Source organism: Macrobrachium nipponense, chromosome 35, assembly GCF_015104395.2.
Source record: "Macrobrachium nipponense isolate FS-2020 chromosome 35, ASM1510439v2, whole genome shotgun sequence".
Lineage (NCBI taxonomy): Eukaryota > Metazoa > Arthropoda > Malacostraca > Decapoda > Palaemonidae > Macrobrachium > Macrobrachium nipponense.
The window spans coordinates 44,260,710-44,278,614 of NC_061096.1; the positions used below are offsets into that span (position 1 = coordinate 44,260,710).

Genomic DNA, 17,905 nt, shown 5'->3' on the forward strand with positions numbered 1-17,905 from the left:
CAGGGCATCTGAACCTCTTGAAAATGTAGTACATAATCTATAAGATCATACTCTGAGGTCACATATGGGGTACCACTTACAGTGTACTTTACACAGTCCTGCAGATGGTACTAAAGTTTCCTTCCAGAATCCCCTTGTCCCTAAACTCCACAGCATTTTTCTGTTTATCTTTTCCACCTATCAAAATTTTTTAACCTGACTTTGCTCCATGTTTACACATCTCATTAAAGAAAAAATCATCAAACAAAAGGCACAAAGAAAATTCTTCATGAGGAAGAGCAAAGGGAAATTCAAAAGAACTGGAAAAACTCATGCACTAAGGGAAATATTTCAATTTTACTTGTGATTTATTAATACAGAATATTTAGAGGGAGGCAATGGAAGATGTTCCCAATCACTTTTTAAGCCATGGTCTACATTCCAGGTCCACTGGACACTTTCTATTCATCTACTGTGGACATTACTTCAGTCTCCATTGCAAGCATACCCAATCCCACTACCATAAAAGAGAAAACAATTTTCTACCATTTTTTCAACTGTTTTGCTCTCTTCTCCAGGAATTACATTCATATTACAAACTACTTTCATGTAGCTGCCATACTATACTGATGGCCTCTGTACTAGGAATGCCTGTCCTTTAAGGAAGTTTGCAAAAACGTCATCCCAAACACCAAATGATAAAACATCAGCAACACTATTTTGCTCTCCAGTAATAATACTGGCATACTGTGTAATTAGCAACATGCTCAAAGCTAAAACTGGCTTAGTGCTTTGTATTGCTGCAATACAAAAGAACATTGGAATGATTTTTATAAAAAATTAAAAATTAAATAAACTCAAAAAAATATCTAAGAAATAAATATAACATTGTAATAAAAAATAAAGTTAATCTAATTGCAAATCATCCTTTGGAACTGCAGTCCATCAGCACACTAAGCAAAAAAATCCTATACCATACCTTTTCAGAAGATCCATCGTCTTTGACACTTGCCGTTGCTTCCTCATTGTCGGACGTAGAAGTTAGCTGTTCTCTCTCAGCTGCCCTTTCTTCTGCATCATTCCCTGAAAAAGAAGTAAAAAATTACCCACAGATAATTTATAAACAGCTAATATGACCCACGCCCTGTTAGCAAAGAAAGTAGGACAACACTAACAGTTAAAACACTTTATGTGTTTAATCGACAACAAATAAATAGCAAAAATTATCTTGGAATCTTCAACACTGGTTTATAAAATTGTTTTAACTTATGATATTGTTTTAAAGAATAGAAAGAGGCACAGGCAAACACTATCTCCTCCATTAAATAAATTGTACACCATAAGAAAGAAGATCATGGAACTTATTTACAATTGACAATATGACTGTTGGCATTCAAGATTGTCACTTTTATGCAAAACAAAATCTGTAGGCTTTTAAATTCTGACAAACTGCAAGTTGCAAGGTAATGCATCCTTAAACTGAAAAGATGCAAATTTACACTTTTTAGTTTTCTATTTGTCTGTCCATCCGCACTTTTTTTGTCTCCCCTCAGATCTTAAAAACTATTGAGACTAGATGGCAAATTGGTATGTTGATCAGCCATCCTCCAATCATTAAACATACCAAATTGCAGCTCTCTAGCCTCAGTAGTTTTTATTTTACTTACAGTTAAAGTTAGCCATGATCGCGCGTCTGGCACTGCTATTGGTGCTGACAACACAGACCACCACTAGGCCATGGGTGAAAGTTTCATTGGCCGCAGCCAAGAGTTTCAAGAGTCGTAGCTGAGAGTTGCATACAGCATTATATGTTGTACAGAAAATCAATTGCACCAAAGAAACCAGTGCATTTTTTACTTGTTTCTGTGTCTATTAAGGTATTTATTTTGGTCGCATTTGATAACTTACCCAAAATCTTGGTTACGAGTTGTCCCAGTTTTTCACCCAAGGACACTCCCATTGCAGAGGCACTGCCTCCCTCTGACTTTGGGTATTTTGGAGGTCGACCCCTTCCTCGACCTCGTCCTCTTCCTCTACCCCGACCCCTGCCTCTTCCCCTTGAGAAAAAAAATGAATAAAAGGTTTGAATTATTACAAATATACATATAGCATTTTCTTAATATAAACCTAAAGGCTTACTATTCAGCAAGCACAGCCAATGTTATTTTTACTTGACTACTGAACATGATGACCTCTGAACCTTTGGTTTCTGAAATCTCAGTTTTCCACAAACTAGGATCTTTAATATGTCCCAATCCAGATTACGGCAAGAAAATCTGAGCGCCTCAAAACCATTCATTAACACAATAATTTACTTCCTACAGACATTATGCATAGATTTACCTCCCTCGGCCTCTTATCCGGCCTTTACTCCATTCGTAATCATATGCTGGGTTGAACTCAGGATCATCTGCTGTTATTCCCTGATCTTCTGGTAAAAGGTGATCTCCCATTGGGTCATCATCCTCAATATCATCAATGGGGTCCGGTTTCACCCTCTCGTCTGATTCTTCGTCTTCAGAGGGTGGATCTAGCTCCATTGCACCTAATTTAGGGGAGACCTAGATTAATTTTAATCAAAACAATAAACACCTATGCTACAAAGTTTAGCATTATATACATAACTGAAATTTAAGCCTAATGAGTGTTGTAGTCATTCTATATACTACAAAAATGATATTGTTAAACTACAATAAAGTTTTGTACATACTTACCTGGCAGATATATACTTAGCTATAGTCTCCGACGTTCCGACAGAATTTCAAATCTCGCGGCACACGCGACAGGTAGGTCAGGTGGTCTACCTTACCCGCCGCTGGGTGGCGGGCGTATGAACCAATCTATCTCTCCAGCCAGATTTTTTTTTTTTTTTTTTCTTTCACCTGTCTCCTGAGGGGAGGCTGGGTGGGCCATTAGACGTATATATCTGCCAGGTAAGTATGTACAAAACTTTATTGTAGTTTAACAATATCATTTTTGTACATGAACTTCCCTGCCAGATATATACTTAGCTGATTGGCACCCTTGGTGGAGGGTAAGAGACAGCTAAAGTAATAAGGAGAGATAAGAAACAACTGATGTTGTAGGATATAAATAACCTGGTTTCTTACCTGTTCAGGCAGAAGACTTCATTGATACTGTCTCTGAGTCTGCTTTGCCTGGAGAGCTACAGCTAGGACGTGACCTGATGCTGAAAGACTCTCGGATCTACCACTGGGATATATGATCCCTTTGTGTGGTAGAATCCAAGTCGGATCCTGTTAAAGGGAGTTCGTCCCTATCTTAACAGGTCCTAACCACTACTACTGCAAGGAGCCACACTCATCAGACCACCTAACCAAACTACTAAAGATTAGTATTACGACCTAAAGAGATGCCTTCATGCATCCTCTTTAAGGCAACCAACAACAACAAATACAAGGGGAAAAAAATTTATACTACTAAACAGGATGAGTTCCAGCTCCCTGCCCCAGCACTGAATCCGCAGATACGTACGGGCCCAAGGCGAAGCATTTTTCGTAAGTGATTCTCACATCACGTAAGTAGTGGTTCGCGAACACTGACTGACATCTCCAGAATGTTGTCTCCATCAGATTTCGCACGGACATATTCTTGTTGAAAGCAAGAGAAGTTGCTATGGCTCTTACTTCGTGTGCTTTCACTTAAGAAGCCTAAGATGTTCTTCTCTGCAGGATCCGTGTGCTTCTTTGATGAGGCTTCTCAAGAAGAAGGACAATGCGTTCTTCGACAATGGACGAGTAGGCTCTTTTACTGAACACCACAGGACCTCTCGGTTGGCTTTCAGTTGCTCTTTTCTTCTAAGGTAGTATTTCACCATTCTCACTGGGCAAAGAGTTCTCTCGGGTTCTTCTCCTACCAAAGAAGATAACCCACGAATCTCGAAGTTCTTGGGCCATGGACTTGATGGGTTCTCATTCTTTGCAAGAAAACCAGGAAGGAAAGAGCAAATGAGAGAGTCCTCCTTAAAACCACATTACCATCAATCGCCTGAAGCTCACTCACTCTTCTGGTCGGAAGCTAGAGCCCATCAAAAACAGAGTCTTCCTGGTAAGGTCTCTGAATGAGGCTGAATTAGGGGGTTCAAATTCAAACCTAGAGGACCCAAGGAATTGAAGGACTACATCCAAATTCCAGCTAGGTGTCTTAGGAGACTGCATTTTCGTTGTATCAAAAGACCTAATAAGGTCCTGTAGGTCCATTATCTTCCGATAAGTTGAGGCCCTGTGCCTGAAGACATTCGCCAACATACTACGATAGCCTTTAATCGTCGAAACGACTTAGCCCCACATTCTTGTCTTAAGAATAAAAAGAAGTCTGCAATTTGATTCACAGAGGTACTGGAAGAGGAAACGTTATTCCTCTTGCACCATCTTCTGAAGACATCCCACTTCGACTGGTACACTCGTAAGGTGGAAGACCTCCTCGCTCTAGCGATTGCCTTAGCAGCTGCTGACGAAAAGCCTTTCGCTCTGACCATTTTCTGGACAGTCTGAAGCCAGTCAGACTGAGAGCGGGGAGGTTTTTGTGGTACCTGTCGAAGTGGGGCTGTCTGAGTAGATCGCTCCTTAGAGGAAGCGATCTTGGAAAATCCACTAGCCATTCCAGCACCTCTGTGAACCAATCTTGTGCTGGCCAAAAGGGAGCTATCAAAGTCATCCTCGCGGAATCTGACTCTGCGAACTTTTTTAAAGTCAACCCCAGAATCTTGAAGGGGGGAAACGCGTATACATCGAGTCCTTTCCAATCGAGTAGGAGAGCGTCTATCCCTATTGCTCCTGGATCCGAGATGGGCGAGCAATACAGATCCAGTCTTTTGTTCTTTGAAGTTGCAAACAGGTCTAAGAGAGGCCTGCCCCACAACTTCCAAAGGCTCTGGCAAACATCTTGGTGCAGAGTCCACTCTGTGGGAAGGACCTGATCTTTCCTGCTGAGGAGATCTGCCCTTACATTCCTTTCTCCCTGTACGAATCTGGTGAGAAGTTTTATCCCCCTTTCTTCTGTCCACAGAAGAAGATCTCTTGCTGTTTCGTACAGAGAGAAGGAATGCGTCCCCCCGTTTCCTGATGTATGCCAGAGCCGTGGTGTTGTCCGAGTTTATTTGCACAACTGCTCCTGTCACATCTGACTCGAACTCCTTCAGAGCAAGCCACACGGCTATTAGTTCTTTCCTGTTGATGTGCCAGGAAGACTGGTCCCCCACCCAGGTTCCTGACACCTCCTTGGTTCCCAGAGTCGCCCCCCAACCTGTTTCCGACGCATCGGAGAACAACACCAGGCTGGGGTTCTGGGATTGAAGAGGCAGTCCCTGCGAGAACTTGTTGGGATCCGCCCACCATGCTAACTCCTTCTTGATTTGATGAGAAATTGACAGGGAGAACTTCAAATCCTGAGAAGGACGACTCCAATTCCGATGAAGAAAGAATTGGAGCGGTCTCAGGTGCAACCTTCCTAGGGAAACAAATTGCTCCAGTGAGGAGAGCGTCCCCAGCAGACTCATCCACTCCCTCACTGTGCATACTTCTTTCCCTAAGAAGGTTGTTACTTTTTCGAGTCCCCGGGCTCTCCTCCTCCTGTGACGGAAAAGCCCGAAAACTCAGAGTTCATCTGGATCCCCAGATAAACGCACTCTTGAGCGGGAATCAGACTTGACTTCTGCAGATTGACCAGAAGTCCTAAGGAATAAGTCAAATCCAGGGTTTTCTTCAAGTCCTTCAGACAACGATCTCTGGAATTGGCCCTTATAAGCCAATCGTCGAGATAGAGCGAAATCCTCACCCCTTCTAGGTGAAGCCATTGTGCCACATTCCTCATGATGGCCGTAAAGACTTGGGGGGCCGTGGAGAGGCCAAAACACAGGGCCCTGAATTGGAAGATTCTTCCCCCCATCATGAATCTTAGAAACTTCCTCGAGGAAGGATGGATTGGTACGTGGAAGTAAGCGTCCTGTAAGTCCAAGGACACCATCCAGTCCCCTGGACGGAGTGCTGCTAACACCGAGGCAGTGGTCTCCATCGTGAACTTCTTCTTTTCGACGAAGAAGTTCAGGGCGCTTACGTCCAACACCGGTCTCCATCCCCCTGAGGATTTCGGAACTAGGAACAGGCGGTTGTAAAAGCCTGCTGAAAGATGATCTGCCACTAGTTCGATCGCCTCCTTTTCCAGCATCTGATCTACCGCTAGTCGGAGGGCTTGATTCATGATGGGGTCCCTGTATCTGGCCGTCAACTCCCTCGGGGTATTCGTCAAGGGAGGCCTCGAAGAGAACGGGATGAGATAGCCCTTCCTCAAAATTGACAGGGTCCAGGCATCTGCGTCTTTCTGGGCCCAGACTTCTGCAAACTGTAAAAGCCTGGCGCCTACAGTTGTCTGAAGGACTTGAGTCTTACTTGGGAGGTTTGATTGACTTCGTAAAAGTCCTCCCTCTTCTATTTGGTTTCCGACCTCTGAACGAAGAGGATCTAGAGGTAGAAGCCCCTCGAAAGGGTTCCTGAGAGGTCGGCTTAGCTTTCTTCGTCTTAGTCTGGAAGGTAGGGCGCGGTCTTCCTTGCAGACTGCGCTAGAAGGTCCTGCGTAGCTTTGGCAGAGAGAGCCTTCGAAATGTCTTGAACCAGGTGTTTAGGAAACAGCTGCGTAGAGAGAGGGGCAAAAAGCAAAGACGATCTCTGAGCATGTGAGACAGACTTTGTTAAAAATGAGCAAAATACTGATCTTTTCTTCAAGACCCCTGCTCCAAACAGTGAAGCTATTTCGCTGCCCCATCCCTCACCGATTTATCCATACAGGATAAGACACAATTCAAATCCTCCGGAGAAAACGTGTCCGGTCCTTGAGTTTTCTTGGCTAGGACTCCGAGGGACCAATCGAGAAAGTTGAAAACTTCCAAGACTCTAAAAAATGCCTTTTAGAATGTGATCTATTTCATTCATTGCCCACGTAGTTTTGGCCGAATTCAAAGCTGATCTTCTAGTGGCGTCTACTAGTGCCGAAAAATCTGCGTCAGCTGAAGACGGAAGGCCCAGTCCCAAGGGTTCTCCTGTCTCATACCAAAATCCTGTCCGTCCTGAAAGCTTCGACGGAGGGAAGGCAAACATAGTTTTTTCCTCCCCGCTTCTTCTTTAGTACGCATCCATGACCGAAACTCTTGAGCGCTTTCTTCATAGAAAGAGTCGGTTTCATTCTCACACACGAAGATCCTTTCGTTGCTTTCGCTGTGGAGAACAACGAGTGTGGAGAAGGAGGAGCAGTAGGGCTCAAAGACTCTCCGAACTCCTGAAGGAGAAGCTCTGTGAGCTTCTTGTACGAAGAAACTGTTGCCGATGTATTAGTTTCTTCCTCAGAGGCTTCCTGGTCTTCTTGAAGAGGAGAACGAGGATGAGGATCCTTATGAGAATCCTTAGATGATTTCCTAGCTGGGGTACAGTGCGATGAAGGAGACAAACGTCTTGAATGAGGAGAAGATTCCAAAGTAGAGAGGCGTACAGGAGAAAGACGAGTCGTAAAAGAAGGACGCTTATCCGAAAATTCTTGTTTCTAATCTCGCATTCCTTCCTAAACGAAGACAAACTCTTAACAGCAAAAGAGGAAGGACTCCTTTCCCTAGAAAGACCACGTCTATCCCTAGGGAAACTACGAGAGGGAGAGCGCCTACTAAAATCCTGGCGTCGATCGTGAGGAGAGCGGCTACTAGGCGCCGAGCGCCTATCTGTCACAGGGCGCTTAGGGATCCTGGCGCCTACCAAGCGGCGAAACGTTGCTAAAAATAGGGCGCCTATCAGGAGCAGGGCGCTTGAGAGGCTCTTGATGCCTACGAAGCGGAGAGCGGCTGCTATGCTCCGAGCGCTTAAACGGCACAGGCGTTCGACGAGATCTTGGTCCTTACCAAGGGGAGAACGTCTGTAAGGCTCCGAGCGCCTAACAGAAGCAGGGCGCTTGAGGCGTTCTTGACTTCTAGCAAGAGGAGACCGATCAGGAGTAGGGAGTCTCGAGAACGAAGAGCGCCTACTAGGAGAACGAAGCAAACGAGGATCAAAGCGTCTTTCTCCAGGGGAACAGCTACTAAAAGAAGGACGCTTACCAGGAGCAGGGCTCCTACTAGACTCTTGATGTCTTACAGGGGAGGAGCGAACTCCATGCGATGAGCGCCTACCAGTCACGTTATCCGACGCCCGACGACAGTAGTCGGAAGGAGAAGTGCGCCTACTTTCAGAAGGGCATTCCCTAGGTTCTATGAGAAGGCGAGGAGAAGAAAAGATGAGACGGAGACGACGAAATAAGTCTTCTATGACCTGAGCGACTCTCTCTTCTTGCACGAACTCTAGAAGAAGGAGAAACAGAAGGGGCTGAGCGTCTACCCGAGGCAGGAATCCGATCTGGGGAAATATCTTCATAGTCAAGGAGCGCCTATCCGACGAATGGCGTCTCGACACCTCCGAGCGGGAGTGGTGTTCCTCCTCTCGTGAAATGTTACGATGCATAGAAGTATCCTCAAAAGAAGGAGATCGCCGATTACAAGGAGAGCGCTCTTCCGAGAAACGCGCCTCGATCTCTGATAGGGAGAGACAAATCCTTCCTTCTACGCGATCTCGATGCCAAGGAGTCCGCCAAGGCTGTGATCTGAGCTTGTGGAGGCCCGCTAGCACTCGAGAAGGAGAGTCCCCAGGATCTTCTTCCGAAGCAAGCTCAGCGCGAGGAGCGGGAGAAGGAGGGCGATCACTGGATCTCCTAGGCTTCTTTGCTTGCAAGGAAGCTACATCAGAAAAGTCTTCTGGGCTGGACGCTAACGTACTGAAGGGAGCCTCCGCAGCCCTCTTCAACGGGCGTGACGCCTCCTTAGAGCTCCAACCACGCTTCGGCGAAGGAGAAGAGGATGACGAAAAACACTGACAAGAAGATATTCTTCTTCTTACGATCCAAGGCAGCCTGGGAGCGAACTTCAGGATCTAGCCGAGGGACGCCTGACCGGTGGGGGCTCTCCCTAGCCCTCCTGCGGCTTTCGACTTTCCTCCTCCACTGGAACTGGGAGTCTGGATGAGGTCTAGGCCTGGAGGCACTAAGGAGCGGTCAGATGCACCCTCCACATCACTGGGTACACTGCACTTATCATCACTGACACTCTTACCTTGATCAGTACGAAGATTCTTGTCTTCCTTAGAACACAAGGAAGCTTTTGAGGCCGCCGCCTCCGAAGACAAATCTACGGCTTCGGTGCGGGGAGCAGGAGCCGAGACCTGGGAGGAAGGTTCTAAAACTACATTAATGTTAGTTTCATTCTCACTCATTCTCGACCTGCTCGAACTCCTTGAAGAAGCTTTACGTACCCTATCCCTTTCAAGTTTCCTAATATAAGAAGAAAGAGCCTTATATTCATCTTCGTTCAAAACCTCACACTCTTGACACGGGTTACTAAACGAACATTCATTCCCCCTACATTTAACACAGAAAGTGTGAGGGTCAACCGCAGCTTTCGGTAACCTCACCTTACATCCATCGGTCAAACATACTCTAAACAAAACCGGAGTTTTGGAAACAGAATCAAAATCAGACATTCTACAGGAAAATCCAGCGCAAAGTCAATAACGGTCCACAATCAGCGTATGCCAAGCCAAAATAGAGCGAATACGTCACCAAAATGTCCAAATCAATCTCCAGGCAAGCGAGAAATGAAGAATATATCGGAATGAAACGACAACAGTTGTTATCGCTTCAGCGACAGAAAAAAATCTGGCTGGAGAGATAGATTGGTTCATACGCCCGCCACCCAGCGGCGGGTAAGGTAGACCACCTGACCTACCTGTCGCGTGTGCCGCGAGATTTGAAATTCTGTCGGAACGTCGGAGACTATAGTCTAAGTATATATTCTGGCAGGGAAGTTCATTGTACAAAATTACATCACAAATATACAATAAACAAAGTAACAGTTTTTACAGCTTCAATATCACTGCCAATGTTATTACTTTTAGAAAAGGTAGCTAAACTACTGCTATGCTTATCACTACTAGGGTTCAGTAAAGAATTACTGACAATGGCATCACTTATGTTATGCGCATCTCATCACCAACATTCAAAATATGATATTGTAATGATACAATAAGTTTGTTCATACTTACCTGGCAGATATATATATAGCTGTATTTTTCCGAATCCGACAGAAATTTAAACACTTACGACACACGCAGTGGGAGTCAGGTGGTTAGTACCCATTCCCGCCGCTGGGAGGCGGGTATCAGGAATCATTCCCATTTTCTATTCATAATTTTTATTTCCACTGTCTCCTGAGGGGAGGTGGGTGGGTACTTGATTATATATATCTGCCAGGTAAGTATGAACAAACTTAATTGTATCATTACAATATCATTTTGTTCATGAAACTTACCTGTCAGATATATATATAGCTGAATCCCACCTTTGGTGGTGGGAGTAGACAGAATAGAAGATTTTAGGAAACATATATATGCAGATAATTGATATCTTGATTCCTTACCTGTTAGCATAGCTGACTTCGTGGTTACTGCCGTGTAAGTCTGCTTGTGCTACTAGAGTTGCCAGCGAGGTAGAGACCTATATCAGCTGGTGCACTCCAGATGATCTGTAACAGGGGCGAGACCACGACGTGACTAGACCATTGACCATACAAATGAGGGCAACGGAAAGTAAAAATCCAAAACCACCTGGCGTAGCCTACCAAAAGTATCCCACATAGACTAAGCTAATGGAAGGGAGATCCGCCGTAGGCGGTCAACCCACAACCATAACACAAGTTAAAAACTCCCCTAAACCATTAAAAGGATAGGATGAGCGCTACCTCCTGCCCCCAAAACAGTGTCTGCAGCGACGTATGGTCCGAGCGAGTAACAATTTTCGTATGTTGCTTTCACCTCCCTCGGTAGTGTGAAGCGAACACCGAATTGCTTCGCCAAAAAGTGGCGCCCAAAATATCTTTGATTGCCATATTTTTGTGAAAAGCCACCGAAGTAGCAATAGCCCTCAACTCGTGGGCTTTCACTTTCAGAAGCTCCATGTCACTTTCACTACACTTTTCATGGGCTTCCTTAACCGTACTTCTTAAGAAGAACGCCAGTGCATTCTTCGACATCGGAAGATCTGGTTTTTTCACCGAGCACCACAAGTTCTCCGAAGAACCTCTGCATGCTCTGGTTCTCTGCAAATAAAACTTGAGAGCCCTGACAGGACACAGGACTCTCTCAGCTTCAGGTCCCACTAGCTCCGACAACCCCTTGATCTCGAACGTCCTCGGCCAAGGGTTGGAAGGGTTCTCGTTCTTTGCTAAGAACGTAGGACTTAAGGAACAAACTGCACTATGATCCTTGAACCCAATATGCTTGCTTATGACTTGAATTTCGCTAACCCTCTTCGCCGTCGCCAGAGCGGTTAGGAAAATGGTCTTCTTAGTAAGATTCCTAAGCGAGGCTAAATGGAGCGGTTCAAATTGACTCGACATGAGAAACTTCAGTACCACGTCTAAGTTCCACGATGGTACTTTAGGTTGGAGAACTTTCACAGTCTCAAATGATCTAATGAGATCATGAATGTCTCTATCATTCGCTAAGTCGAGTCCTCTATGTCTGAAGACCACAGAAACGCACGCTTCTGTAGCCTTTAACCCCTTCGCCACCGGGACGTACACATGTACGTCTTTTTATGGTCTAATAATAGAAGACCGCGACGTACGCTTATACGTCTTTCATCCCTCCTCGAAAAACAAAGCTGTTTTCTTTAGCTTGGACGGGTAGCAGACACAGTATGTGTACGAGAGAGGTGCTTAAGCTCCACACTATTCATTTTACCAATGAGTGTCCGACTGTCGTCGTGACGTCATTTTTATATGGTATATCAGGAGGGGTACCGGGCTATCATATACCAGTGCGCCTCAGGCTTTTATGAATGAAGGATATCACGATTTTGTGAGTAAATCATGAGGATTTGAATTCTAAACTTTTTTCCCTTTCGATTGCAGTTATTTTATGTTTTTTTTTTCTTTCGTTTTTTTCCAGCGTTATGTCGGATGATAGCGTTTCAGAGTCAGGGTTCTCTGAGTATCTGCCAAGATTTATTGTCAGATTGATGATTGTAGCGACAGTGATGATAGTTTCTTAGAGGATGACAGTGACAACGAGTGTTTGGAGGAGAATGAAGCTATTGTTGATGAAGGTTGGCGGTTCATAACCGATCCATTTTGTGACGTGCGGCCAGAGCCCGCCCCCCGATTACACGGAGGGTGACAATATTATCTCTCCTTACACACCAGATTTCAGCTGCCCACGAGATGCATTTTGTTATTTCTTTTGTGGTGATGTAATTGACACATTGTGTGAATGGATGAATGCTCGGGCTGATGAGTATTTTCGCTCAACAGGAAAACGTAAGGTGAATGGACTTCTATGGAGGCCTGTGACTCGTGATGAGATGTATGTTTTTTATAGCTTGCTGATGATAATGGGGGTGAATAAAATGCCCCGTATGTATATGTATTGGTCACGAGATGCCATGGTAGGGGGTCCAAGTATTTTTTGTAAAGAAGTAATGTCTTGAGCAAGATTTCTTTGCCTGCTGAAATTCATGAGGTTTGCTCCATTAGACCAAGTGGATAAGAAAAGGCCTAAGACTCGTATTGAACCCTTTTTTTACTTACTGCGCCAACGCAGCCAGACTCTGCTCACACCAGGGAAGGATATTGCAGTAGATGAGGCACTGATGCTCTGGAAAGGGAGACTGGGATTCAAACAATTTATCAGAACAAAAAGATCCAGATTTGGAATAAAGGTTTTTATACTATGCCCTTCAGATCCAAATTGGAATGGCTATTCGTGGAATTTCGAGGTGTATTATGGGAAGGATACGAGTTTTTCGGTACCTGACCCAGTTGTGCTAACCTATCCATATCAGAGATCATCGTAGTTTCATCTAATGAGGAATTTGCTTGACAGGGGACGTCATGTAGTTACGGATAATTGGTATACCAGTTATCGCCTTGGTAATTACTTACTCACCAGGGACACATCACTTACTGGAGTTGTACGAGCTGGCAGGGGACCCCCTAAGAAACTTATAAATGAAAAACTCTCCAAACATCAGTCAACTTTTGCAAGGAAGGGCAACACTCTCGTTGTCAAGTATATGGACAAAAAGGAGGTCAATGTATTGACAACATTGTATACAGCTGGCATGGTTGAGAAGTGCAAAACATTCTTCGGAGATAAAACTGTGTTTTTTTTTTTTTTTTATAACAAGCCACTTCATATTGAAAAATATAATAGTCTGATGGGGAGCGTTGATATGGCAGACCAGCTGCTCGAACCATATGCCTTTGGAAAGAAATCCCTTGCCTGGTTCAAAAAACTTGGTATACATTTTATCTTTCGGATACTGCTGAACTCCTACTTGGCCTACAAGAACCAAAAATGCTATAAGAAGGACTTCATGGCATTTATCCTCGAAGTAAGTAAGGGTTTGGTATTTCACCATAGTCCTGGTGGCAGAGCCATCCTCGAAGCAGAAGAGGAGAAGAAGTCACAGAAACCCACGAAGATGCCTAACATGAGCGTCATACATTCCTGGGTTCGATTCAACCCAAGAAACAGAAGAAGTGTCGTATCTGCACCAGGGACTTCAAGAAGAGGAAGGATACCATTTACCACTGCCCTGGGTGCCCTGGGGAGCCTGGACTATGTTCAAAGGAACATTTTATAGCTTGGCACTCTCATGCACATAAAAAACGAGATTTTCGAGGCCCCAAGGGCTGGGTCTCTTCGAGGCAGTAATAATCAACCCCTCCAGCACAAGCACAGCAGAGGACATATTTGTTCGGTGTTATATACATGCTTTTATGAAAACTACTTTCATTTTTTTCTACACTTACATGTAATTTGTATATTATCATTATTTTTTTTACTACTGCTAGCAGTAGTAGCAGTGGTATTACTGTGATTTTTATTATTATTTATATTATTTATATTATCATTATTATATTATTATTATTATTATTATTATTATTATTATTATTATTATTTATTATTATTATTGTTGTCATTACCAATTGCCATAAACATTCAATGATGTATACGCTGTTTCCTTATGAACCCTCAGTACTAACCGTTTCCGTAAGAAAACTAGTACCGCTATTTACTACTGCTACTGTTTTACTAATACTGTACTACTTTTTCAGCTACTTTATTTCTACTACTTTACTACTATTTCTACTACTTTATAAGTGTTTTTATTTCTGCAATTACTTTTTCCACTAAGTATTCCTCTTTTTTCCGATATCCTTATTATATATATATATATATATATATATATATATATATATATATATATATATATATATATATATATATATATATATATATATATATATATATATATATATATATATATATATATATATATATATATATATATATATATATATTTTTTTTTTGCCCATGTGGTAAACAATATTCATTGATATATACACAATATTTTCACAAAAGAATATAAAGGAAAAATATGAATAACAAAATTTAGTGGGAGCAAGTGATGACCGATATACTTGTTCAGTCGACAGGGGGTCTCATGCGGTATGCAAGCGTTATCGGCGAGTGGCAAACGGGCCGGTGGGTCGAAGGGGTTAATCGTGGGAACGGCTAGTTTCGCTTCTTTCCTAAGGTGAAGAAGGAAATCTGCTATCTGGCTCACAGAGGTTGAGGTGGAGGAAATGCCCTTCCTTCTGCACCAACTTCTAAAGACAGCCCACTTTGATTGGTAAACTGCGATTGAGGAGGGCCTCCTTGCGGTGGCAATCGCCGTTGCCACAGGTCTTGAAAAACCCCTCGCTCTGGCCAACTTCTTGATAGTCTGAACGCAGTTCAGACTCAGAGCGGGGAGGTTTTTGTGGTACCTCTCGAAGTGGGGCTGTCTGAGTAGATCTTTCCTTAGGGGCAGAGTCCTCGGAAAGTCTACTAGGAAGGACATCACCTCCGTGAACCAGTCGGCCGCTGGCCAGAAGGGGGCGATGAGGGTCATTGTCGCTCCTTCTGATGCAGCGAACTTCCTCATTACTTCCCCGAGGATTTTGAATGGGGGAAAAGCGTAAATGTCTAGTCCCGACCAATTCCACAGTAGGGCGTCTACTGCCACTGCTCCCACGGGTCCAGAACTGGGGAGCAATACAGCGGAAGTCTCTTCGTTCGGGAAGTTGCGAAACGTCCACATGAGGACGTCCCCACAGCTTCCATAGCGCCTGGCATACTTCCTGATGAAGGGTCCATTCCGTCGGCAGAAGCTGTCCTTGCCGACTGAGAAGGTCCGCTCGCACGTTTTCCACGCCTGACACAAACCTTGTCAGAATCGTGACGTTTTGCGACTTCGCCCAAATCAGGATATTCCTCGCGATGACGAACAGAGAAGGAGAGTGAGTTCCCCCTGTTTCCTGAGGTATGCCAAGGCTGTGGTGTGTCCGAGTTTATCTGAACCAACTTTGCTGGAGGACTTCCCTCCTCGAAGAACCTTAGAGCAAGGTAAACCGCTGAAAGTTCTTTTAGATTGATGTGCCAGGACACCTGTTCCCCTCTCCAGGTGCCTGACACTTCTCTCCCTCCCAGTGTTGCTCCCCAACCGTGGAGGACGCGTCGGAGAACAACACTAGGTCGGAGTTCCGAAGCTTGAGCGAAAGTCCTTCCGCAAGCTTCTTTGGATCCAACCACCATTTGAGGTGCTTTTTCACTTCTTCCGTCAAAAACAAGACCTCTTCTAGATCCTGTTTGCGTGACCAATTGCTTGAGAGGAAGAACTGAAGTGGTCGGAGGTGCAACCTTCCCAGAGAAACAAACTTCTCCAGTGAGGAAATGGTCCCCAGCAGACTCATCCATTCCCTCACCGAGCATGTTTCCTTCCCTAGAAAGGCCGACACTTTGTCCAGGCATTGAAGTTGTCGCCCCTGGGACGGAAAAGCCCGAAAAGCCACTGAGTCCATCTGAATCCCCAGATAGACTAAGGATTGAGAAGGAGTCAGATGCGACTTCTCGAGATCACCAGAAGTCCCAGGGACCTCGCTAACGACAGAGTCGTGTGAAGGTCCTTCAGACACCTGTCTTGCGATGAGGCTCGAATAAGCCAGTCGTCTAGGTAGAGAGAGATCCTTATTTCCGCAAGATGGAGCCACCTCGCAACGTTCTTCATAAGAACGGTGAACACCATCGGCGCCGTGCTGAGACCGAAGCAGAGTGCCCTGAATTGGAAAATCTTCCCTTTCAGGACAAACCGCAGGTATTTCCTTGATCGGGGATGGATGGGGACGTGAAAGTAAGCGTCCTTAAGGTCTAACGAGGACCATCCAATCCCCCGGTCTTAAAGCTGCAAGTACGGATTGAGGTGTCTCCATCTTGAACTTCTGCTTGGTAACGAAGCGATTTAGACTGCTGACATCCAGAACGGGGCGCCACCCCCCTGACTGCTTCGGCACTAGGAACAGACGGTTGTAAAACCCCGGAGAACTCCGGTCGAAGACCTGTTCCACTGCCTGCTTCTCGATCATTTGATCTAGTAGATCGTGAAGCACTTTCTGCTTTTCTCCCTGATACGACGGAGACAAATCCTTTTGTTCGAAGACAGCGGGGGTAACATCAGGAAAGGAATTCTGTACCCCTTCTTGACGATGTCCAGAGACCAAGCGTCGGCACCTCTCTCTTCCCAAGCTTTCGCGAAATGTAGAAGCCTGGCTCCTACCGGTGTCTGAAGGACTTCCCTCTCACTTCTTGCTCTTGGAAGGAGCGGGGAGTCTTGCTTCTGAAAGAGCCTCTTCCTCGAGGGGCTGGCTTCGAGGAAGAAGCGGATCGAAAGGGCTTCGATTTCTTCAAAGCAGAGGACCCAGAAGACGAAGAAGTAGTAGGCTTCCTAGAAGACTGTGCCAGAAGGTCTTGAGTTGCTTTCTCCTGGAGACTGGCAGCTATGTCCTTTACCATAGACTGGGGGAAGAGATGTTCTGAGAAAGGAGCGAAAAGAAGATCCGCTTTTTGCGCTGGTGAGACCGACTTTGCAGTAAAAATTTGCAAAAAAGTGCTCTTTTCTTAAGTAGTCCCGTGCTGAAATGAGCAGCCAATTCCTCAGAACCATCCCTGACGGCCTTGTCCATGCAAGACAATACACTGGACAGCTCCCCCAGACTGATGGAATCAGAACTCCTGGACCTGGCATCCAATACTCCCAGGCACCAGTCCAAGAAAATTAAAGACCTCTAGTGTCCTGAAGAGGCCTTTAAGGTGAAAGTCTAACTCGCTATGTGTCCACGAGACCTTCGAGGAAGACAAAAAGATCTTCTGGTGGCGTCTACAATACTACCAAAGTCTCCTTGAGCTGAGGCTGGAAGCTTAACTCCGACGTTTTCTCCCGTCTCATACCACATACCAGCTTTGCCACCGAGTCTTGAAGGTGGTAAAGCGAAAGAAGTCTTGCCTGAAGCTTTCCTCTTTTCCATCCAATCATGGACCTTTCTAAAAGCTTGCTTCGTAGAAAGCGACTTCTTCATTCTCACAAATCCCGAGATCTTAGCAGCTTGGAAGACGAAAACTGAGAGGGAGGAGTACGTGGAGCTTCAGGTTGGAAAGTGTCCGCAAAGACTGACTGTAGTAAACGAGTCAAAACCTTGTAGTCCGTCGAACTGGAGCCAACTGCTGTTCTTCGTCCACTTCGACGAAAGCGTCACTAATTTCCTCTTCAGACACTGGAGAAGTCGGAGGAAGTAAAGAAGAGTCCCGAGCTTTCTCAAAAGAGAAAGAACGGCGAACAGGAAGGGTTCCCGCCTCCGCTTGTGCTTGCGGAAGTGGAAAACTGACGTCCGTAGGCACGCGTTTTGGCGTCCGAAGCCAATCTACTGGCGCCGACTGAAGCGCGCTCAAACGCCGCAGGTGTA

At 45.0% G+C, this 17,905-nt stretch overlaps 1 protein-coding gene across 6 annotated transcripts in view; it reads right to left on the reverse strand.

Moving 5' to 3' along the window:
• Nucleotides 1-17,905, reverse strand: part of LOC135208721 (endothelial zinc finger protein induced by tumor necrosis factor alpha-like) — a 55,844-nt gene that overhangs the window by 23,164 nt on the left and 14,775 nt on the right. For all 6 annotated transcript variants that reach the window (XM_064241208.1, XM_064241205.1, XM_064241206.1 and 3 more), the window contains exons 5-7: nucleotides 2,323-2,524; nucleotides 1,888-2,036; nucleotides 959-1,062 (exon numbers count right to left, since the gene is read on the reverse strand). In XM_064241208.1, coding sequence (XP_064097278.1) covers nucleotides 959-1,062; nucleotides 1,888-2,036; nucleotides 2,323-2,524 — 455 coding nt within the window. The remainder of the gene's footprint in view (nucleotides 1-958; nucleotides 1,063-1,887; nucleotides 2,037-2,322; nucleotides 2,525-17,905) is intronic.